At 43.8% G+C, this 25,307-nt stretch overlaps 1 protein-coding gene across 1 annotated transcript in view; it reads right to left on the minus strand.

The window, feature by feature from the left end:
* The window catches only part of ITGA2 (integrin subunit alpha 2), a 160,468-nt gene that overhangs the window by 44,723 nt on the left and 90,438 nt on the right, over positions 1–25,307 (minus strand). The window contains exons 6-14 of the mRNA XM_069748544.1: positions 20,312–20,439; positions 19,105–19,253; positions 18,873–19,023; positions 16,299–16,464; positions 14,666–14,742; positions 13,849–13,987; positions 7,105–7,250; positions 3,707–3,850; positions 323–526 (exon numbers count right to left, since the gene is read on the minus strand). Coding sequence (XP_069604645.1) covers positions 323–526; positions 3,707–3,850; positions 7,105–7,250; positions 13,849–13,987; positions 14,666–14,742; positions 16,299–16,464; positions 18,873–19,023; positions 19,105–19,253; positions 20,312–20,439 — 1,304 coding nt within the window. The remainder of the gene's footprint in view (positions 1–322; positions 527–3,706; positions 3,851–7,104; positions 7,251–13,848; positions 13,988–14,665; positions 14,743–16,298; positions 16,465–18,872; positions 19,024–19,104; positions 19,254–20,311; positions 20,440–25,307) is intronic.

Genomic DNA, 25,307 nt, shown 5'->3' on the forward strand with positions numbered 1-25,307 from the left:
GGGAGAAAATGAGAGGTGTGAGGGAGAAAATGAGAGATGTGAGGGGGAAAATTAAAGATGTGATTGGCGTGATGGGAAAATAAGAGAAGTGAGGTGCTATAACTAACCACAGATATTTACTATGCCCAGGCAACGCTGGGCTCTTCAGCTAGTTTGATATATTTTTATATTACTTTACCGCCCTGTATATTTCCTCTTTTGGTATGCGTTATTTTTTCCGTGCTTTTCGCTGCATTGTGCATTTATCAGTGTGTGAATATCAAACATACCAAGTCAGGAATGCAGAAAGAAAACGAATTCTCTAAAATGTAACCTGAATTACCTGGGAATATTTCGTTTTGATTGTATTTTTATCGCCGTTGTAGATGTAAACAGCTCCACTGTTCTGGTTTTCTAAGGGAGCTCCAACAATGACATCATTAAATCCATCCAGATCTATATCCATAAGTGCAGCTATGGCGGCTCCAAACCTTGTATTCTCCGCACTTTTAGGGCCTTCTAAATATTCACGCTGCTGTAATAGTCCCTGTAAGAGAAAATAAATATTATCATAAGGCTAGACGTCTGAGCAATGACATGGAGATCACAATGTCCACTATCAAAACTGCCTACAATGAGCATCAGAACTGGACCGCGGAGTAGAAGATGGAGGCCTGGACTCATGAATGAATATTTCTTCTCCATCATGTTGAAGGGAGCGTGTACACCTGAGTTACTTGCTTTGAGTTATGCCACTGATTCCCTAATTCCCTACTCCAGTGGTCTCTTTCAGCAGAATAATGCCTCTGCCATATTCCAAACTTATTACTATTATTTATTATTATAGCGCCATTTATTCCATGGCGCTTTACATGTGAGGAGGGGTATACATATTAACAAGTACAATAATCTTAAACAATATAAGTCATAACTGGTACAGGAGGAGAGAGGACCCTGCCCGCGAAGGCTCACAATCTACAAGGGATGGGTGAGAACACAGTAGGTGAGGGTAGAGCTGGTCATGCAGCGGTTTGGTCGGTCGGTGGTTACTGCAGGTTGTAGGCTTGTCGGAAGAGGTGGGTCTTCAGGCTCTTTTTGAAGGTTTCGATGGTAGGTGAGAGTCTGATATGTTGTGGTAGAGAGTTCCAGAGTAGGGGTGATGCACGAGAGAAACTTGTTTAGTAAAGGTTTAACCCCTTACCGGCATCGGACGTACTATACCGTCCGATGCCGGCTCCCCTGCTTTGATGCAGGGCTCCGCGGTGAGCCCGCACCAAAGCCGGGACATGTCAGCTGTTTTGAACAGCTGACATGTGCCCGTAATAGGCGCGGGCAGAATCGCGATCTGCCCGCACCTATTAACTAGTTAAATGCCGCTGTCAAACGCAGACAGCGGCATTTAACTACCGCTTCCGGCCGGGCGGCCGGAAATGACGTCATCGCCGACCCCCGTCACATGTCCGGGGGTCGGCGATGCGTCTCCATTGTAGCCATAGAGGTCCTTGAGACCTCTATGGTTACTGATTGCCCGTCGCTGTGAGCGCCACCCTGTGGTCGGCGCTCACAGCACACGTGCAATTCTGCTACATAGCAGCGATCAGCAGATCGCTGCTATGTAGCAGAGCCGATCGTGCTGTCCCTGCTTCTAGCCTCCCATGGAGGCTATTGAAGCATGGCAAAAGTTAAAAAAAAAAGTTTAAAAAAATGTGAAAAAAATAAAAAAAACATAAAAGTTTAAATCACCCCCCTTTCGCCCCAATCAAAATAAATCAATAAAAAAAATATCAAATCTACGCATATTTGGTATCGCCGCGCTCAGAATTGCCCGATCTATCAAATAAAAAAAAGTATTAACCTGATCGCTAAACAGCGTAGCGGGAAAAAAACTCGAAACGCCAGAATTACGTTTTTTTGGTCGCCGCGACATTGCATTAAAATGCAATAACGGGCGATCAAAAGAACGTATCTGCACCGAAATGCTATCATTAAAAACGTCATCTCGGCACGCAAAAAATAAGCCCTCAACCGACCCCAGATCACGAAAAATGGAGACGCTACGAGTATCGGAAAATGGCGCAATTTTTTTTTTTTTTTTTTTAGCAAAGTTTGGAAATTTTTTTCACCACTTAGATAAAAAATAACCTAGTCATGTTAGGTGTCTATGAACTCGTAATGACCTGGAGAATCATAATGGCAGGTCATTTTTAGCATTTAGTGAACCTAGCAAAAAAGCCAAACAAAAAACCAATGTGGGATTGCACTTTTTTTGCAATTTCACCGCACTTGGAATTTTTTTCCCGTTTTCTAGTACACGACGTGCTAAAACCAATGATGTCGTTCAAAAGTACAACTCGTCCCGCAAAAAATAAGCCCTCACATGGCCAAATTGACGGAAAAATAAAAAAGTTATGGCTCTGGGAAGGAGGGGAGCGAAAAACGAACACGGAAAAACGAAAAATCCCCTGGTCATGAAGGGGTTAAGGAACATGACAAAGCCTCTATAATGACTTGTCTCCAGAATCCCCAGATCTCAACTCCTCTGGTGACTTTTATCTAAAATCTCAGGTCTTAATCCCTCTGGCGACGAGTCTCCAAATTCCCAAGTTCTCAATTCCTCTGATTTGTCTGAATTCTCCAGATCTCAATTCCTCTGGTGATTCATCTCCTATTTCCTCAGTTCTCAATCCCTCTGATGACTTGTCTTAATTCGCCAGACCTCAGTCCTTCTGGTGATGTGTCTCGAAATTCTCCAAACCTCATGTCCTCTGGTGTCATGTCTCCAGATTCCTCCATTCTCAATCCCTTTGATAAATTGTCTTAATTCCTAAGTCCTCACATCTCAATACCTCTGGGGACATGTCTCCAAATTCTCCAGACCTCAAGCCCACTGGTTACTTGTCTCCAAATTCTTCATATCTCATTCTGATTGGTCATCTGTGGGATGTGCTTGGAAAAACAACTCGGATCCAAATAGGACGCACCTCACAAATTTCAGGGCTTAACTTCTTCTTGACATATTCTGTGCATACAGTGGATGTTGGGTGTGCTCTTATGGAGCCTACACCATCTCTGTCGCTTTCAGAGCTAGTTCTGAACTTGGCAGCTTGATACCTTAGATGCTACAGTCGATAGGAAGTGGTCAGACCGTGGTTATGTTTGTTCTTCTATCCATAGGAGACTATTACATTTACAATATACTGTGATACAGTAAGAGAATAGTCTCTACAAGGAAGATGGTGGCTTGTGTCTTGGTGGATCAGGGTATGGACATATATTTTAATATAACTCAAGTTTTAAATTAGGAGGTACGTAACTGTAATACTGTCAAGACAAAACATGGACCGCATACATTTTTTACACATTATTCCTGTGATGCTAAGCAAAATTATTAAAAATGAACACGACTTTCTAAGTTTACATTTTGAGTAAACTGTAATGGCGCTACCAACAAAGACATACAGGTCGGAATTAGTGATGATGCTCGTTACTCGAGTTACTGCTCGTTACAACCTGAACACATTCAGGGATTGCCTGTTTGTTAGGAAATCCCCACATGTATTCAGGCTGTCTAGCAGCTGCAAATCATGAGCACGCCCAAAATACTCGTTTCTCAAGTTTTAGCCTCCGCCTAAAGGGAAAGTTTGCAGCAAATTTTAGTCTAAAGTTGTTTTCACTTGAAAAAAAAAATATAAAACTAAACAGATTCTAATGAAAATTTCACTCTTACCCCCTTGATAGTAAATAGGTAGACTTGTCCTTGTTCTTTCTTGTACTCATTCATATACATAGGAGCTCCCACTAATAGAATATCTGTCACCGAATCCTTGTCGACATCCACAGAGCACAGGACACTGCCGAAATACGAGCCGATCTGGAGGGGAAAGATATAGAAGAAGCAGCGTTACAAATGGAAAAAAGGCGCTAATCCTGATATTGATGCTATATCTAGTTATCAAGATTTAGGCAAACATGAAAATGTGTATTTATAGGCTTCCTCCATCCATTAACACAAGTGACACATAAAAAGCTGCAAACAGGCTAATAAACTCCACCCAGAAAACTTGATTGAAAGTGAGAGGTAGTTCTAATACCTGAAGTGCTGGTAGAATGATGATGAAGAAGAACCTCCGGCCAGTTCGTGCACTGCGATCCGATCTCAGTCCAATTTTTACGGCCCTATGGATATGCTAAGGATACGCTCACACGGCCGTCGATTCTCTTATGAGAGAGAATCGGTCCGAATATGCTAATGTCACTCAGACCTAACTCTATCACAGTGTGAGCCGAGTGTCACTGTAGTGTGATCCGATTTTCTAGCATGAGAGAATGGGATAACAGGTGCGGAGAAGATGGAGAACTTAATGTCTCCATCTTCTCCATTCTCGGACTGCACTCGGATGTCATCGGTGTGCAGTCTGATAGACTTGTACTGGTGCGTGTGATCCAATTACTGAAGCATTCTGTAGTTGTTTTCTCATGCCAAATCAGCATGTGAAAAACAGAGCTGGTCAGCACAACCCCATAGTATAATATTGGGCTGATAAAACGTCACATAGCATTCGGCCATCTTATACACTAGTGTGAGTGAGCCCTAAAGAGAAGTCTTGCTTTGCTCCCTAAAACCCCGGCACTTGGAATAAGGGCTCGCTCGCACATTGATCCGAGTGCAATGACTTTTGTCCTCACATTGCACTCGTCTGATACATATGCTAATGCGAGGAGTCCTAAAGCGGACATTCTCAGACTATGTAAGGACACAGCGTACCAGGAAGGATATGGTGACAGCTGCAGGGTCGTAGTAGTGCAGGGAGCAGAGATAGCAGAATGTGCCGTGAGGGGAAACCTCTGTCACAGAGGAAAACACCAATATTAGATAGAATCCTAGAATGGTAGAGTTGGAAGGGACCTCCTGGGTCATCTGGTCCGTCCAACCCCCTGCTCAATGCAGGAGTCACTAAACCATCTCAAAACATGTCTGTCCAGCCTCTGTGTGAAGGCTTCCATTGAAGGAGAACTCACCACCTCTCGTGGCAGCCTGTTCCACTCATTGATCACCTCACTGTCAAAAAGTTTTTTCTAATATCTAATCTGTATTTTCTCCCTTTCAGTTTCCTCCCATTGCTTCTCGTGTTTCCATGTGCAAATGAGAATAATGATCCCTCTACACCAGGGGTGGGCAATTAATTTTGCCATGGGGCCGCATGAGAAAGTGGGATGGTTTTAGAGGGCCGAACTAATATAATTACCGTATTTTTCGGGCTATAAGACGCACCGGACCATAAGGCGCACCCCAAATTTGGTGTGAAAATTGCAGAAAAAAAGATTTTTTATAAGACGGGGGTCCGTCTTATTGTCCGAATTTACAGTATCTTACAGTAAGATTCTTACCTGAGGGCTGGCGGTAGCAGAGCAGGGTCACAGGAGGCATGGTGTCGGCAGAGGTGGGGTGATGTGGTGTGGCGTGCACCTGAGCAGGGTCCCTTCCTGCTTAGGCGGGCGACGCCACGGCCTGGTGTTCATGGGGGGTTGCAGCAGTGGTGGTGCGGCGGCAGAGGTGCGGTATGGCGTGCGCAGGGCCCCTTCCACCGGTGAGGTGATGCAGCGGCCCGGAATGCAATGTGAGCAGCAGAGCCGGGTTGAATATCGGTGGCGGCGGCCATCTTCCCGAGGCCGCGCATGCGCAGATGGAGTGCTCTGCTTCACGGGGCTTCAGGAAAATGGCCACGGAAGGCCGCGCGTGCGCAGATGGAGATCGCGGCGGCCATTTTCCTGAAGCCGAGATCTAAATCTGCAAACTCGGCTTCAGGAAATTGGCCGCCGCGATCTCCATCTGCGCACGCACGGCCTCCCGCGGCCATTTTCCTGAAGCCCCGTGAAGCAGAGCACTCCATCTGCGCACGCGCGGCCTCGGGAAGATGGCCGCCACCACCGATAAACAGGTAATCAACCTGGCCTTCACTCCAGCATCCAGCGGTCCTCCTCAGAAGCGGCTGGCGGCAGGCCGAGCGGTGTCGGGGGCGGCTGTTAGAAGTGACAGCTAGCTGGCGGGCCGCTCAAAATCATCAGGCGGGCCGGATGCGGCCCGTGGGCCGCATCTTGCCCAGGTCTGCTCTACACTGACAGCTCTTCAGATATTTGTAGACAGCTATTAAGTCTTCTCTCAGTCTTTTTTGCAAGCTAAACATTCCCAGATCCTTTAACCTTTCCTTGTAGGACATAGTTTGCAGTCTGCTCACCATCCTGGTCGCTCTTCTCTGTTGAGATGTTGATGCATGGTAGGTCTGGGCCCTTTTGCAATTCTTGCTCTACGGCCTAGAAGCTTTAAAGACCATGTACGCCTCTGACATAAAATAAAAATCTTCTTTACATATGCTACTAGTTGTGTTTAGTAAATTAAAATGAGGCAGTGATTGAGTGCCGCTCCATTTACATACATGGACTCTTCAGAGCGCCACTTCTTGGGGTGGGGGTCTCAGCAATCAGAAACTTATCCCCCATCCTATAGAGAATACCCCTTTAAGTTACACCAGTTTTTAGCTAAGAATGTATTTATACTTTAACAGGAAGACTAACAAAGCAAAGTTCAGTACTAGTAATTATTATTTCATGTGGCGTTAAGGAATAACCATCATTTTAATTTTTATTCCTTAAATTAATAGTGCAAAAAAAAAGGAACTTTGTAATAGATCTTATCTGTGTCTCTTTCAATTCATGGGTATAATCTGTGACTCTGGATTCAGTGAGGACAGATTTTCCCATTACTAAAATAGGAGATGACAGTTGGTGCTTGTAAAATTCTGTGAAGGGGAGGAGCTACAGACATTCTGCTGCAAGTTCTCCTGAAATGGCAGTTACAGCTCTCCATAGAATTCTATGAGCACCAACGGTTATCACCTATCTCAGAAATAGGGAAATCTGCGCTTACTTGTAAATTGAGAATTTTGAGACTTAATGATCAGCCTAGGAGGAGAAAGAGGAAGATTTCAAAGTTTATTATTTTCACAATTACTATTCATTTCTGAAAAAAAACCTAAAGTGACGGATTGTTTGTAAGTCATGTAATAAGGCAGACACGTCAGGAGTGGTGTCCTGCAGTATTGGGAGTGTTCCTTCATTGCTCCATACCTGTTCTCCTTTCTGGATCTGTAGGACCGTCACATTCCCCTGAGCATTTATGTTGTACACCACAACTTGTCCGGTGTAGTTGGTTCTTGGGGCTCCCCCAACGTAATTCACGGTTGTTGCCATGTTGATGACGGACACAGAATATCCTACAGATCAGGGAAAGGATAATTTTCACATATCGTGTGCAGTCGGAAGGGTCCACGCAGAAGGCAATGTCTGGTTGTCATCTGACAGTAGCCTGAAAACAGATGTCTATCTACGCGGGCGCAGCTCCTACACAGAGACACGGCAGAATAGCATCAACCTTGGCATCCATTCATTATGAAGGAGAAAAAGGGTGTTCATCGAGCAGTCGGTATATCAAATAACAAAAAATCTAAAAATTACCATCTATTTGGGTTAACATTAAAAACTGGAGAAAAAAACAAACCACACGTTTGGTCTACATGTTCTGAGCAAAACGGCATCATTAAGAGGGTTTTTCTCAAAACCAGATATCTGGACTCCTACTGTTAACCCATATAAATAGATTTAGATTTTTTTTTTAAATTTGGTATAGCGGTTGCTGAATGAAAACCCTTTTCCTCTTGCATATTCCACCCAGGAACCAGCCTGGAGCTATCTGTGCACCCTATCTGCCACTCCTCCATCACTGGTGAGGTGGTGATTTTCCCTTTTTTCTTCCTCACATTGTTTTGATCCATTCATTATAGCTTTGTGGTAGAGAGATCAAAATTAGTAGGTCGTCCTAGATGCCCAATGATCATAATTTGCCTAAAATTGATTGCCCCATTTCACGGAATGATCATATGTAGAGATGGGCAGACCCGAATGGTAAAGTTTGGGCTACATACCAAACACCTACTGTTCGGGCACTGACTCTGAACACAGACTTCATCAGTATGGGTACGGCACCCCGAATACTGGGTGTTTCTCGCGGTATGCAGTGCATCTGATCGGCGGTTTAATTATTACTGCTGGTCTGAGAGCCGTGATTCCCACGCTGTCAAATGAAAGCATGAGCCCGAAGCTGTAATTGGAGGTAAAAAGTTCACCTCCAATCACTCGTTGGTTCATGGGACTACTACTCCCATCAGCCTCCGCCTGCTGAAACTAATAACAGCGAGAGTTGGGGCGGCTGATGGGAGTTTTCATCAGCCAGCGCCTGCACTCTATATAAATTTTTTTTTTTAAAAAGCCGATGCGGGTTCCCCTGTATTTTTGATAACCTGCCAGTAAAAACTGACAGCTGCAAGCTGCAACATCCAGGGGTTAGCCAATCTCTAATCATGTGTGCATGGGCAGATATTAAGAGGAATATATCAAGTATATGTATCAATGTATCATCTAACCACAAGCTTGGTGATGGTCTACCTACTGGGACCTTGACCAGTCACAAGAACAATGTGTCAAGACTCTGTTGTCAGACTAACCAGGGCTTTTTCCCTGTCCCTAACGCTAGGGGGCCCTAGCTATCCCTGCTCCCTGCAATTCTTCTGATGGTGAAGACACCGGGGCACATACCTTGCTGAACTCCTGAATCATCCCTATCTGTCCCCCTCCCCCACCCTGTGAAGTTGGGAGTTGGGAGTAATAGTGTATGAATATACACAAATCAGACAAACAAGGAAGGATGTACAGAGATAAAGGAAAAATACCAATCACCAATATGCACTTACAGACAACAGAGAGGAACACCAGGGAGAAAAGGAATGTAAACCAAATAAGAGAGGAAAAGTATTTGCAAACAGCCAAAAAGTCCAAGCAACAGTCACAGAACAATACTCCAAATGCCTCTACCAACAACCAACTCTTTCACGCCACACCAAGCAGTACAAGACTTAAGTGGCAATCCAGATTGCCAGAGGCGAGTATATATAGCAGAGGGGAGTGGCCAATACTACACAGCTGAGATGATCCAGGCAGGGAGGATTCAGAGACTCTAAGCTGAACAGTTTAACCCCTGTACTGCTAACAGAAACCTACACTGTTTAATATTAAGGTGAAGTGCTTCTAATCAGAGCAGGAGTACGTGAAATCAGACACTGCGGTCTTCTGGCTCCTCTCTGACACAATGGTCCCGTATTACTGTCTATGGTCATACATTGCTTCCATAAGAATGAACAGTGTTATAGCCATGCAAGTGCACCAACAAATCATTCAAATCAGACCTCAGGACCCCCTATTCGCGAGTGATGGGGTCCAAGCGGTCATACGTCTACCAGTTACAGAACTATAGCTATATGATAGTTGTGAGATACCTCTGTTAATGTGTCTCCCTATCGAAACTACTGAACAAATGAGAAGGAGTAATCAAGTACCATGGCTTATTAATTAATGAGATATTCAAGGTCGAAGAACTCAAAATAGCAGGAAAGCAGGACTCGGCTTCAGTGTGGGATCTGCCTATTATTAGTGGGGGTCAACTATGGATCATATGGCATAGTCAACTCTTCTGTCTAATGATCTAATGATATTGCATCCAACCAGCCCCAGATGAGGTAGAACAAAATTTTGGTGCCCAAAAAATGTATCCTTAAAAGTGAAAAGATACACTGCACAGTGTGTAATATTACCAGTGAACTGACAAATTTTGGTGATCATATCCTCGATCATCGGGCTGATTTGGGCTGTAAGGCAGAACTCCTGTGCAAATATTTTAGCTTGTAAAACTGCTGTCTTCAATCACTTTTGGTGCGGTGCAGTTCAGATCAGTTAATCAGTATTAATGAGGAGGAACAAAATTGGTCTCTGTCGCAGTGCTTTCCCTGGTTCAAGGAAGGTTTGCCACACTGTCTAGAATTAGTATGTGCGAATAGTTTAAAATGTCGCTCTAAGCAAAGGAAATAAATATAACGTAAAACAAAACAATTATACAACTTCATTATTTAAGTTATTGTGATCTAAGACTGATCCAAAGATTTTCCATCATCATGGATCAGTCTTAGAGATCAGTCTCAGATTGCAATCACATACAGAATGGAGCTGTGTATGATATATTTCGAATAGAATTTCATTTTTTACCATTTATACATAATAAATTTAGACAAGTGTGTCAACTCCTCCTTGAACCAAGAACAGTGCTCGGACAAAAGACTTTTACCTTCTTCTGAGTCTCGGGACTGTGACACAACACTCCGGGATCGCCTTTGCTGTGGTCAAAGGCCACGTGGTTTGCGAATTGAATCTGAGGCGACAGCAGGTTTCTGAGCAGGCTGACCTCAGGTCAGATTTATTAACGTGAAAGCAACATAGAAAAAACAAAACATAAAAATAAATCCTAGCCTGTCCGGCGCTAACTAAACCAACACGTTTCTATCTCATCAACTGGGGGGGCTACTCCCACCCAGCTTACATCACAAAATTCTTGAGCACAGCTCTCACTCACGTTTGTCTCACACAGACAGGCAATCTGTGTGCCCCAGGCTGACGCTGTTAACCCCCAGCTGGTCATCCTTTATTCCTGCACTTGTTAACCCATTAGCATCCTGAAGATACTGAGTGGCCTAATTCACATAGGACAAATACCTGGGCGAGATATACCTGCCCCCAACTACCACACCGACATGAGTCTTACAGGACCCAAGAGGGTACAGAATGCGCCCCACCACAATTCGTCCTGAATGTCATCTACATACCGTAATTGCTCTTTATGTTCTCGCTCTTGGCACGTCTACAGTACCCTACTACTTATAGGTGTCTTTATGTCTCATTTATAGGAGCTCTGCATCTTATAGGAACACTGCAACTCAGCCACAAAGACCATACAAAGTGACAGAGTGGGGTCACCGGGTGCCCAGGTGTATAGTACATGACCAACACTGATTCAAGCATCTCTGGTACGGACATCAGCAAAAAAACTGATGATCTTCTTGGCATCATTGCCGATCCGCTGCTTGGAGCCTTACATCACCAAGCACAATGCCAAGCATCGGATGGAGTAATAATAATAATAATAATAATAATAATAATAATCTTTATTTATATAGCGCCAACATATTCCGCAGCGCTTTACAGTTTAACAGCTTCAAACACAACAGTCATAAGTAACAATGTTAACAATACAATAATTAAAGCAACACAAGACGCCCCTGCTCGTAAGAGCTTACAATCTACAATGAGGAGGGGGAGATACAAAGTACAGGTGTGTATTTACAATGATGTATTTACAATGATGGTCCAGCCATCTTCAGGGAGTGGGGGATGGAAGTAGTGAATGGGCTACACACAAGCAAAATAACTGATTAGGGAACATGATAGGCCACTCTGAACAAATGTGTTGTGAGGGAGCGCCAAAAACTATGCAAATTGTGGATGGTCCTAATATCTTGGGGTAGAGCATTCCAGAGGATTGGCGCAGCACGGGAGAAGTCTTGTAGTCAGGAGTGGGAGGTACGGATTAGTGCAGAGGTTAGTCGAAAGTCATTTGCAGAGCGCAGTGGTCTGTTAGGCTGATAGACAGAAATGAGGGAGGAGATGTAAGGGGGTGCCGCACTGTGGAGAGCTTTGTGGGTGAGAACAAGTACTTTGAATTGTATCCTGTAATGAATGGGCAGCCAGTGTAACGACTGGCGAAGAGTGGACGCGTCCGAGTAACGATTAGCTAGATAGACGACCCTGGCTGCTGCATTAAGGATGGACTGGAGAGGGGAAAGTCGCGTGAGGGGGAGGCCAATTAATAGAGCATTGCAGTAGTCCAGGCGGGAGTGGATCAGGGCAATGGTGAGGGTTTTTGTTGTTTCTATAGTGAGAAAAGGGCGGATTCTAGAGATGTTCTTTAGGTGTAAGCGGCACAAGCGGGCAAGAGATTGTATATGGGATGCGAAGGAGAGATCAGAGTCAAACATAACACCCAGACAGCGCGCCTGCTGCTGGGGTGTTATTTTGGTGCCACCCACGGAGAGGGAAACATCATATTTAGGGAGGTTAGTAGATGGTGGGAGCAGAAGAAGTTCACTTTTGGAGAGGTTGAGTTTCAAATAGAGAGCGGACATGATGTCAGAGACTGCGGACTGACAGTCAGTGGTGTTCTTGTTCTGTAGTACAGTGGGAGTAAGGCCAGGGGATGACGTGTATAGTTGTGTGTCGTCGGCATGAAGATGGTACTGAAAGCCAAATCTGCTGATGGTCTGTTCAATTGGGGCTGTGTAGAGGGAGAAGAGAAGGGGGCCAAGGACTGAGCCCTGAGGTACCCCAACAGTGAGAGGAAGAGAAGATGAAGTGAAGCCAGAGTACAGAACAATGAAGGAACGGTCAGAAAGATAGGAGGAGAACCAGCAGAGAGCAATGTCCTAAATGCCAAGTGACTGGAGCCTAGAGAGTAAGAGAGGGTGGTCAACAGTGTTGAAAGCTGCAGAAAGATCGAGAAGAATGAGCAGAGAGTGGTCACTGTTACATTTTGCTGTCAGAAGGTCGTTGGTCACTTTGATGAGTGCAGTTTCTGTTGAGTGTAGGGGGTGGAAGCCGTACTGTGAAGGGTCTAGGAGAGAGTGAATGGAGAGGTAATGGGTAAGGCGGGAGTAGATCAGGTGCTCCAAGAGTTTAGAGATGAAGGGGAGATTGGAGACCGATCTGTAGTTGTTTGTGCAGGATGGGTTGAGAGTGGGTTTCTTTAGTAACGGAGTAATGATAGAGTGTTTGAAGGAGGACGGGAAAATGCCTGAGGAGAGTGAGAGATTAAAGATTGTAGTTAGGTGAGTAGTGACGGCTGGAGAGAGAGACTGGAGGAGATGAGAGGGAATGGGGTCGGTAGAGCATGTAGTCGGACAAGAAGAGAGGAGCCTGGAGACTTCTTCTTCTGTGATGGGATCAAATGTGGAGAATGAGCCAGGGGAGATGCAGGGAGGGATGGGAGTCACTGAACTTTGTGTCTGGGAGCGGATTTCCTGACGGATATTGTCTATTTTCTCTATAAAGTGGGAGGCCAGGTCACCAGCACAAATGTCTGTGATAGGGGCTTGAGGTTTTGGCCTGAGGAGGGAGTGAAAGGTGTCAAAAAGTTTCTTGGGGTTGTTGGATAGTGAGGAGATCAGGGTGGTGAAGTAGGTCTGTTTGGCAATGTGAAGGGCAGAGTTATAGGTTTGGAGTGGTATAAAGTAGCCGACACTGGACTCTGGAGCAGTGCATGAATCACGCTTCTCAATCTGGCATCTCATGGATGAGTCTGGGTTTGGTAAATGCCAGGAGAATGGTACCTGCCTGACTGCATCGTGCCAACTTTGTTTCATGGGTCGCCTTCACCCCTTAGCTCCTTTGCAGGGAAATCTTAATGCTTCAGCAAACAAAACATTTTAGACAAATTTTATATTCCAACTCCGTGGGAACAGTTTGGTGAAGGCCCTTTTCAGTTCCCCATGAATGTGTCCAGTGCACATAGCTGGTCCATAAAGACATGGTGGGGTGAGTTTGGGGAAGTAAAAATGTGACTGGCCGCACACAGCCCCTACCTCAACCCCATCAAACATCTTCGAGATCAACCAGAACGGATATTGTGAGCCCGGCCCTTTCCTCCAATATCAGTGTCTGACCTCACAAATTCTCTTCTTAATAAATGGGCAAAAAATCCCACATATATCTCCACGATCTATTAGAAGTGGAGGCCGTAATAGCTGTAAATGGTGGACTAGCTCCATATTAATGCCTATGGATTGGGAGGTCATAAATGATCCTGTAGGTGTAGATTTTTATCCATATAGTGTAAAATAATTCATGCGTGTAATTACTGCGCTTTGTGGTACAACTCACCCAGGTAAGAACTTTCATTTTTCCCGTGTATGACTTTCTCAAATGCATTATAGGGAAAAATGGAAAACTGCTTTGCATTCTGATGAACTATTGTGCCGCTCCAGTCGTAGGCACCAACCGCTCCCAATATCAATGATGCCTGCAAGTGAGACATCCAATTAAAACCTATGACACAGCGCTCTGATATATGCATGCAATAAATAATATATACAATGTTGTGGTTATTTAATATTTAGCAACATTTATATACATCCTGAGCTTTTATATATATATATATATATATATATATATATATATAAACTTAGGGATGGGATACAGTTCAGTTTCAGATCCTAGGAGTTTCCCGACTGCAGACAGCAGGTCCAGGCCAGATGTATAGTGACTGTATATTTTCCATGATGCAATTCAGTATTGTAATATATTCATTTATTTCTCTTCTTAATATGAACTTCCCAGGACCTTCACCTCTCTCCTTCCTGCAGGGAAATCTTCCCAATTACTACACAAGCCCCCGGAGAGCTGCTTATAATATAGCCATCAGCAAACCTTCCTTCTAAACAATGCTCCGGACTGGACCTTGTGTAAGACCACGAGATACACTAATATTTTTTTTTTCTTTTCTTGAAATTTTACTGGTGCTTAAAGTCAGAATTTTTGTTGGAATTGGCTAAAGGAAAATACATTGAATGCTGGAAACACACAAAGCATTTTTTGTATTGCTTAGGAACTGAACATTTGGGTAAATCCCCGGAACATCGTTGGAAGTCACTTCTATAGGAAGCAGATTACACAGACGATATTAGGACTTTCATCGTACCTTAGTTTTGGAATACTGTGCGCTGAAGCCAACTTGTGACATTTCCATCTGGAAGGTTTCTCCGCCTTGTGTTGTACCTGCATAGAAGATAGATGATAGTGTAAATATATATATAAATATATATATATATATATATATATATATATATTTATATGGCTATATCAGATCCTCATCATTTCTTTGCACAGAAAGAAATATTCCATATTATAAAGACGTAGCGCAGCGAAAACCAAACCAACACATATTGTACATGTATCATTCCATAGTCGTAAAAAGTCCCTAGAGTTGCTAGATGCCATATGCCATGCGGTTATTGGCACCATGAACTGGTTACTCACAAGACTTGATTTGATGATTTTTGCTGCTTTTGGCGTCCAGCATGTAGGTGAGAGCAGGAACTATTTCAATGAGTCCAGCAATCATAGAACGAGGAAGGCTGCGTACGTAGAGCCAAGAGCGCTCCGGTTGGTGGCGTCCCTGAATACAGAGCAGAAAAAAGATCTGGCCAGAGTGTTCCCGACTCTACGCATGCAGCTGTCATGACTCATTTTTGGAGTCATGACAGCTCTGGTTCTGCTTTAATTTAAATATGGTTCTTACTTTTGGCCAGCAAGGGTTAATGCCAGTTTCCTTGCTGGCAGCTTGCTGCAGCTGCTGGTCAGCTGATGTGGGTGGTGACCACACCCACCATACTTTAAATAGTCACCTGACGCATCAGCTGACTGTTGGTGATAGAGTTATTCTATGTAGACCAGCTTTGGAGTTTGCAGCTCTCTGGTGTCAGCACTGAATCTGCTACTTCTGTGGAGTTTTGGGTCTTGTTTCCGTATCCTCTGTGGTGTGGAGCTTGGCAGCAGAGCCTGGAGCTAAGTTACTTGTTTTCTTACTTTGTCTGTCTCGTGCTTGTCTATCCCCTATGTTTACACCATCTTCAGTGGTGAGGCTAGCGTTGTTGCCGGCCAGTGTACTAGCAAGGGTAGTTGTGAGGTGACAGCCCAAACTAGGCCCATGACGGTGGCGTGGGAAGGACCCGCATAGGGCGTTAAGGGGGCTTAGGGATAAACACAGGGTGTTGTTTAGGAGATGCTCCATCCCTCGTTCCTTATTGTTAGGGCCTTCCTCTCCCTTTTTTCATCCCGTTGTGTGTGTAAGTTGTGTCGTCCGCCGGACTTTCCCAGCCCGCGCATGACAGCAGCCTTCCTCGTTCCTTCAATCACAAAATTAAGTTCCTGAGAACCAACTTGCAGTGAAGCCTTGGAGTATTCATCAAGATAATAAACCCAATGCAATGTTGAGAGAAAACAGAATCTTCTAGGGTGCCTGTGCTGTCTAGTTGGAATCTTCCTCTCGGTATCTCTTGGCCTGAGATGTTACCATGAAGAAGTCCCCACATCTCAGCTACTTGCTAGATGCCTGTGATTGTCACCACTAGGATGGCTGTGGCTGTTAACCTCACTCATTACATTTTATGGATTCGGTGGAATTACCATCAATTAGATCAACAGATCCACACCCATTGGGGCTACACATTTTAATCTAATCATCTAAAGATGTACAATATGTCTATTTTATATCTCAGAACATCACTACGCACAACATTGTAAATCAATATATTTTTTTAATATAACTTTACCTTCGATACTAAAGATTCTCTCTCCCAGGGTCCCGGCTTGATCTAGCAGCGCTACTTCATCTGACACATTGAAGAAAAATCTCTCCTTTGGGTCACTTGTAATGGCTTTGATTTCACTGATGAGGTTCTTACTGTCGATACTGTATCTATTGTAATAACCCAAAACCTAAAGCAAACACAGTTAATTAAAGGGAGTTCCAACTAATCAAATTGAATGTTAAGGCTGTTGAAAGATTGTTTCTGCCTCATCTCCAGCCCCCTGAGCTCATCAGAAAACGAGTCAGTGACATTAAAGCTCCAGCGGTCTCTGAGTTTATATGTCACTCACATGATTTCTGATGAGCTCACAGCACTGGGGACACGGCAGAAACACTCACTCCTGTGATAAAACAAATAGTGAAATGTATTACCTCAGAAAGCCACAACTGCCATTCACAAGTGACTTATGCTTTTCCCTCCTGGCCAGGAACTGTGGTATGTTCCGACCATAAAGTGGGACAGCTCTACATGGTCAGACAAAGCCATTATACAATACATAACAAGGGCAACTTTATAAGATTATCTCAGCACGGGAACATTTTTCTTATCACATCCAATTGTAGAACTTATTATTAGTCCAAGATCTATTGATCAAAATGTACTTTGCTTGCGGGACAAGCGCTTCAACATATACTGCTATATGTGGTATGTTATGACCTCTTAAAACCAGAACAAAATTGGATATTGTGATACTCTGTTGGGAGATGTCTATGATATTTATATATGTCTCTAGATGGCCACTCTGTAGATGGAATATGAATCAAAGTGTGTTTAGGGTTTTTTTCGAGCTCGTTGTGATATTATATTGAATTTATTTCATGAGTTTATTTCATGATTTCATAGGAGTCCTTACCCAAGTTCGAGCAAATGTAAGGATGGACACATCTGTAACCTGGATAGATTAATTTTATACAGATACACTGTGAAGGCATCAGTTAGGTTTCATGCACATACCCATATGTAGTACCCCAATACTGCAATCAAGGAATTTGGGGGCCTTAAGCAGTGCCTCTGTGCTCATCCGACTTTATACATAGACACATATGGTTTTATTTTTTTGCTACTGCCGTTTTCACATTTTGTTCTATGTCCCCGTCAGGGTATAAATCCGAAATCCCCTGAATAGACTGCAGTGGTGACGGTAGAGTGAACGTGCACTCTGCTGTGCACTTTTTTCGGGAGTATATGCTTACAAGAGGAAGACAATCAGATGTAGTCAGGTTTTTGTGTTAAAGCTCTCCTTGTCCTCTTCCTCCTCCCCCTCTTTTCATCAAAGTTTTTATCCTCTTAATATATTGCAGTCATCATATTATACAGCACTGTATACTCACAATTGCTCATTTTGCCTTTCTACCCAGATAATTCTTCTCTTTTCCATTAGGTCTATGACATCACATGATTAAAAACTGACTAGCTGAATCCTTCTAACTCTATGTAGAAACAGGAGGTCAATTTTGCCTGTATGAGTCATGAGTAACGGCAAGAGTGTCAGGCAAGGGGAGGAAGGAGCAGCCGAGTCAGTAGTTGAAGAGGGGAATAATAAATACAGGGACAAGAGATTTCCTGGTTCTACATAGAGCAGAGAAAGGAGAAGAATATACTGGGTAGAAAGGCAAAATGAGCAACTGTAAGCACACAGTGTTGTATAATATGGCGATTGCAATATCTTATGAGGATAAAAACTTTGATGGGAGTGGGATTTTTTTAGTCAATTTTTTATATAACAGTTTATATAAAAGCAAAAATAGAAATTTTTTAATTTTCAAACTGACAGCTGGAGCGATTTTAAACTTATGTTTCCTGTTCTTTACAGAAGACTTTTCAGCAGTTTCATTACCTTCACATGCAGAATTACAATTATAGATGAGTGGATTGATTCATTAGACTCCAGTCCTGCGTCCAGGTCAGTGGTACCTGGCAAACAGATGGAAGTCCCTCAAATCTCTTACCTTCCAGTGTTCCCAAAGCAGCATTTGATATGTCAGGGATGGCGGAAGGTCATGTGTGCAAGTTGACTCACAGATGACGCTGCGCCAGATCTAATCAGAAGCCACGTTGGGGACGTTGGGAGGTAGTTGATTTGCAGGACTCCCGTCTAGCCGGCCGGTACCGCTGACCTGGACGCAGGAACGGAGTCCCAAGAACTGATCTGCTCCTCTTTAATTACAATTACAATTAATACTTCTTTAAACAGCAGAAAACATATGATCCACCATTCACAATATGTTATCTCACACCTAATCTCCTTCCCCGCCCTTTACACATGCTCATTAGACACAACAGATCAGTCTACTGCTGCTAATGTACATGTGAACAACCAGAAAGAACCGGATGCATGGTTTAATAAACGCCCCCGTGGCCTGTGTGAAAATTGCAAGATCATGATATGAAAAATTTAAAAAAAAATAACAAAAATTAAAAAAAACACTTAACATAAAGACCTGATTTAAACAGTAGACCATTTTTCTGATGATACATTCCCTTCAAAATTATTGTCGGTGATAGAACATGACCATAAAATTAGGAATTACTCACTGCAATGCCAAATCGGGTGATCTTATCTTGCTCACAGCGTGCGATGACTTCTTTTAGTAATGCATTGTCATGAGATTCACCATCAGTAATGACCACCATCACCTTGTTGGCATTTGGCCGACCTCCATAGTCAGCCGAGAAAGCATACTGTCTGTCGCGGATGAAGAAAGATGGTTTATTACCTGGTCATCCCACACTGGCTTATTGTAAAACCTCCGTGTTCTTGTCCTACCTGGTATAATCAATTGCCTTGAAAGTGTTGGTCTGATCTCCCCCCATCTGGTTGATGGCCGATATCGCTCTTCTCATGGTTTCTTTATTTTTGTAGGTGTTCATTTTAAACATAATGTCGGGGTAGTTCCCATATTGTATGAGACTCACCTTCAGATAAAAATATCCACAGTTATCAAAAGGGCAGAAATATTAAGAAAGAAGAAAGCAGGCTAAAGACTTACGTTAAAGAGGTGGCCTAAAATGGTTGACTTCCGCATCGGAGGAGGCACCAAGATGTTACAACCCGACCCTCCTGCCTAGACGTATCAGCAAGTGTCATGTGCTGATACTCGCCAATCATGCACGCATTTAGACCAGAGTGTTAGGCAATAGCATCCTTGGTACCGCTCACCCCGGAGGCAGCAGTGCGGAGCACCAGACAACCCCAATTGTCAAGCCAATTTTCATTTTTGAAATCTAGTTTTTCCTCCCCATTATTCAAAAGCCATCTTTTTTTATGCCAACATGGCATGGATATAGGATTGTCTTTTTGCATTTGAGGCTGTAGTTTTGAATGACACCAATCATTTTTATCATATAATGTACTGAAAAATGAAAAAAAAAATTCAACTTGTGAAAAAAATAAAATAAAGTAAAAACAACCTGATAACATGATTCTCCAGGTCAGTATGATTATGGCAATACCAAATGTGTATACATATATTTTATTACATTCATGGCTAAAAAAAAATGTCTGAACTTTATTTTTATTTTTTATTTTATTTTTTTTTTACTTTGTGAAAGTAAAATAAATAAATAAATAATAATAATAAAAAAAAAGTGGCTTTGTCACCAATTTCTGAAACTCATAACTCTATTTTTTCCACAATGGAAGTCTATGAAAGCTTTTTTTGCGTAGCAGTAGTTTGACATATGATGTTTTGATCGCTTTTTATGCTGTTTTAGGGTTTCGATTTTTTTTCTCTTTACAATGTTAAACCAATTGTTTAAATGACGTTATAGGATCATGGAAAGCCATCGACACCCTGTGGGGAGATGTGGGGGAGGGGATGGATACCGAGCAATGAACCACTGGGATGGCGGGTGCCTTCCAGTGTCAGCGGGATTTAAGGAGTCAAAAAGCATCGATTGGAGCTAGGCACATCTACAGCAAGGGCATCCAAACCATTTTCAGTTCACACTAGCTTGTGTTCATATAACAATACCTGAGTCTTTGTCGGTCCAATGTCTAACCCCTCCACAAATTTCTCCAAGAAATTCCGAACAGCTGACCAGGGGTAAATACTGTTGGAACCATCACACACAATAGCAATGTCGATATATGAAGAACAGGCTAAGGGAAAAAACACAACCCTATTAGATGTAAAGAAATTGTATGCATACACAGTATCTACTATATAATTGTCTAAGGGTCACTTCCGTCTGTCTGTCTTTCTGTCTGTCTATCTTTCTGTCTGTCACGGATATTCATTGGTCACGGCCTCTGTCTGTCATGGAAATCCAATTCGCTGATTGGGCGTGGCAAAACGCCCATGACCATTGCCACGACCAATCAGCGACGGGCACAGTCCGGCGGCAAAATGGCCGCTCTTTACTCCCCGAAGTTAGCGCCCGCTCCATACTCCCCTCCAGTCAGCGCTCACACAGGGTTAATGGCAGCGCTAACGGGCCGCGGTGTAACGCCCTCCATTTACGCTGCCTATTAACCCTGTGTGACCAACTTTTTACTATTCATGCTGCCTATGCAGTATCAATAGTAAAAAGATCTAATGTTAAAAATAATTAAAAAAATAAAAAATAGTTATATACTCACCGTCCGTCGGCCCCTCGGATCCAGAACAGGCTTTTCCCGCTCCTCGCGACGCTCCGGTGACCGCAAGACCGCTACGTCATCATCTGCAAGACCGCAATGCACTCTTCAGACCGGAGCGCGCGAGGAGTGTCGGTAACCGATTTGATCCGGGGGCCAATGCAAGGTGAGTATATAACTTTTTTATTTTAATTATTTTCTTTAACAGGGATATGATGCCCACATTGCTATATACTATGTGGGCTGTGCAATATACTACGTGGGCTGTGCAATATACTACATGGGCTGTTATGTACTACATGGGCTGTGCAATATACTACGTGGGCTGTGCAATATACTACGTGGGCTGTGCAATATACTACGTGGGCTGTGCAATATACTACATGGGCTGTTATATACTACATGGGCTGTGCAGTATACTACGTGGGCTGTGCAATATACTACGTGGGCTGTGCAATATACTACGTGGGCTGTGCTATACACTACGTGGGCTGTGCTATACACTACGTGGGCTGTGCTATACACTACGAGGGCTGTGCTATATACTACGTGGGCTGTGCTATACACTACGTGGGCTGTGCTATATACTATGTGGGCTGTGCAATATACTACATGGGCTGTTATGTACTACATGGGCTGTGCAATATACTACGTGGGCTGTGCAATATACTACGTGGGCTGTGCAATATACTACGTGGGCTGTGCAATATACTACATGGGCTGTTATATACTACATGGGCTGTGCAGTATACTACGTGGGCTGTGCAATATACTACGTGGGCTGTGCAATATACTACGTGGGCTGTGCTATACACTACGTGGGCTGTGCTATACACTACGTGGGCTGTGCTATACACTACGAGGGCTGTGCTATATACTACGTGGGCTGTGCTATACACTACGTGGGCTGTGCTATATACTATGTGGGCTGTGCAATATACTACATGGGCTGTGCAATATACTACATGGCTGTGCAATATACTACGTGGGCTGGGCAATATATTACATGGGCTGTGCAATATACTACGTGGGCTGTTCAATGTACTACCTGGCTGTGCAATATACTACGTGGGCTGGGCAATATACTACGTGGGCTGTGCAATATACTACGTGAGCTGTGCAATATACTACGGGGGCTGTGCAATATACTACGTGGGCTGTGCAATATACTACGTGGGCTGTGCAATATACTGCGTGGGCTGTGCAATATACTACGTGGGCAGTGCAATGTACTACGCGGGCTGTGCAATGTACTACGTGGGCTATGCAATGTACTATGTGGGCTGTGCAATGTACTGCGTGGGCTGCGCAATATACTACGTGGTCTGTGCAATATACTACGTGGGTTGTGCAATACACTACGTTGGCTGTGCAATATACTACGTGGGCTGTGTTATATACTACGTGGGCTGTGTTATACAGTACGTGGCCTGTGTTATATACTGCGTACGTGGGCTGTTATATACTATGTGGCTGTGTTATATGCTATGTGGGCTGTTATACACTCTGTGGGCTGTGCTATATGCTACGTGGCTGTGCTATATACTCCATGGGCTGTGTTATATACTACGTGGCTGTGCTATATATTCCATGGGCTGTGCTATATACTACGTGGCTGTGCTATATAGTACGTGGCTGTGAAATATACTACGTGGCTGTGCAATATACCACGTGGGCTCTTATATATTACGTGGCTGTACTATATACTACGTGGCCGGCCGTGAACAATCAGCCGACAGGCGCGAATTGGCGCGGGATTTGAACCACGCTTCGCTAATTGGTTGCGACCGGCGGAATCCTGTGTATTCAATGTATTATTCTAAAATCTTCATAAATAAACTACTGTATATATATATTCTAGAATACCCGATGCGTTAGAATCGGGCTACCATCTAGTACAGTATATAAATACATACAATATGTAAAAAAACAATATTATTTTACATATATAAGTATAAATCATAAGTAAATAATGGTAAAATATAATAATAATAGCTGAAATGTTCTTTCCTCTTATGTAATAGAATTTTAATATATAGTAATATTGCTTCTATGGTGTACTATATATTACACTTGTATACCCTATATAAGTATAAGGGAAAACATACAATCTAATAATTGCTAAATAAATAAGAGAAAAAAAAATTAAAGTGTAACTAAACTTTGCTGCATTATTTTAGGTTTTGCAGGCCCTTAAAGGGACTCTGTCACCTGAATTTGGCGGGACTGGTTTTGGGTCATATGGGCGGAGTTTTCGGGTGTTTGATTCACCCTTTCCTTACCCGCTGGCTGCATGCTGGCTGCAATATTGGATTGAAGTTCATTCTCTGTCCTCCATAGTACACGCCTGCGCAAAGCAATCTTGCCTTGTGCAGGCGTGTACTACGGAGGACATAGAATGAACTTCAATCCAATATTGCAGCCAGCATGCAGACAGCGGGTAAGGAAAGGGTGAATCAAACACCCGAAAACTCCGCCCATATGACCCAAAACCAGTCCCACCAAATTCAGGTGACAGGTTCCCTTTAAATTCCTTGTAAATAGATAGGGGTCCAGGTTTTCAGACCTCCACGATCACTCAAAAGACTGTACAGAAGTGTGCAACTCTTGAGTTAGAAGCAGAGTATGAGAGTAATAGAAAGTCTATGGGTCCGTACTAACGCCAATGCAATACGTCGCCTGTTACTGGCACGCCGAGGACAGCTCCCAACCTCTGATTGGCCGGCGTCGTGTATTGAGGTGCAGGGAGTCAGAGGGTCTGTGCACCACAACACATTTGAGATGACTGTGCATCCGTGGACGCACACCCAGCTGGAATTGCTTGTGGAATCAGCACGAACCCGGTTTTGGTCGCACAGTGACAGGGAGAATACCCTGTATGTGGTGGAAAGCCACTGTTTGGGCGCATGGCAGGACTCAAAAGGGAGGGAGCACCGTTTAACCTTTTGAACACAAAATTGGCTGGAACCAATGGCGGGCGCCATGTTGCGTTTCGAGACCACCTGATGTAGCTAAACAGTGGAACCCCCCAATTCTAACTACAACCTTAACACAGCCCTAACCCCAACACTAACCCTAATCCCAACCCTAACCATAAACCTAACCACAACCCTAACCCCAACACACCCCTAACCCTAATCCCAACCCTAACCATAAACCTAACCACAACCCTAACCCCAACACACCCCTAAACCTAATCCCAACCCTAACCGTAATCTCAACCATAAAAACAAACATAACCCTAACCACAACCCTAACCCCAACACCACAAGCCTAACCCCAATACAACAGTAACCCCAACACAACCCTAACCCAAATCCTAGCCTTGTACTGTTTATAGGATTAGGTCTAGAATAGAGGGGAGGCACATTAATAATAGATAATAGCATAGAATAGAGTAGGATGTAGGCAGCACAGCGGTTAAGGAAATGGAAGGGACAGCACAGAACAGGGAAGTATATTCAGGATAATTCCTGATTTGAGGGAGAAGCCCGGGCAGCCTGCCCGGGGCAGGTCGTGTGAGCAGTAGTGAAGCAGAGTGTTCCAGGCCGTTGGGATAAAGCTGCTGCTGCAGTAAGGGGCTCAACAGAATCATCCCCAAGCAGGATCTGGGGTCAAAGACCGGGGTGGGAGCAGCTGAGAGAGTGTTCCTGGCACCTCTTCCCACTGGAGCCAGACGAAGGGCTGAAAGGAGCTGGTGACAGGAAAGGCACAGGTGGGACACGGACTGTCCGAGGATACAGGTGGGACACGGATTGTCTGAGGATACAGGTGGGACACGGATTGTCTGAGGATACAGGTGGGACACGAACTGTCCAAGGATATAGCTGAGCTTGCTGGGAAAAGGGAAGCTGATAGACAAGATAGAGGCTGTCAGGACGGCAGGGAAAGATATAAAGATGCCTCTGTGTTTGCCTTGTGCTGCCTATGTGATGAAAATGTTGCTGCCCAGTAAAGTTGTGTTGTTTGAAAAGACTTGTGACTTAAACGTTTTGTGAAGCTGGAGTGACAGTACCCGAGAAGAACCTGGCAGTGACGGTAAGTGCTTTGCTGCGCACACTGTACACCCAGCAAGAGAGACATTACATTTCATCTGTGGGGTGTGGGAACAGAACAGACCATTGCCGCGACTACCACCCTGGCCGCCTTACACACTTCACAAAATAGATGGCATCATGAGAAAAGAAGATTATGTGGCAATACTGAAGCAACATCTCAAGACATCAGCCAGGGAGTTAAAGCATGGGTGGAAATGGGTCTTCCAAATGGACAATGACCCGAAGTATACTGCCAAAATGGTAACAAAGTGGCTTAAGGATAACAAAGTCAATGTTTTGGAGTGGCCATCACAAAGCCCTGATCTCAATCCTATTGAAAATGTATGGGCAAAG

The sequence above is a fragment of the Ranitomeya imitator genome, chromosome 1 (assembly GCF_032444005.1).
Source record: "Ranitomeya imitator isolate aRanImi1 chromosome 1, aRanImi1.pri, whole genome shotgun sequence".
Classification (NCBI taxonomy): Eukaryota; Metazoa; Chordata; class Amphibia; order Anura; family Dendrobatidae; genus Ranitomeya; species Ranitomeya imitator.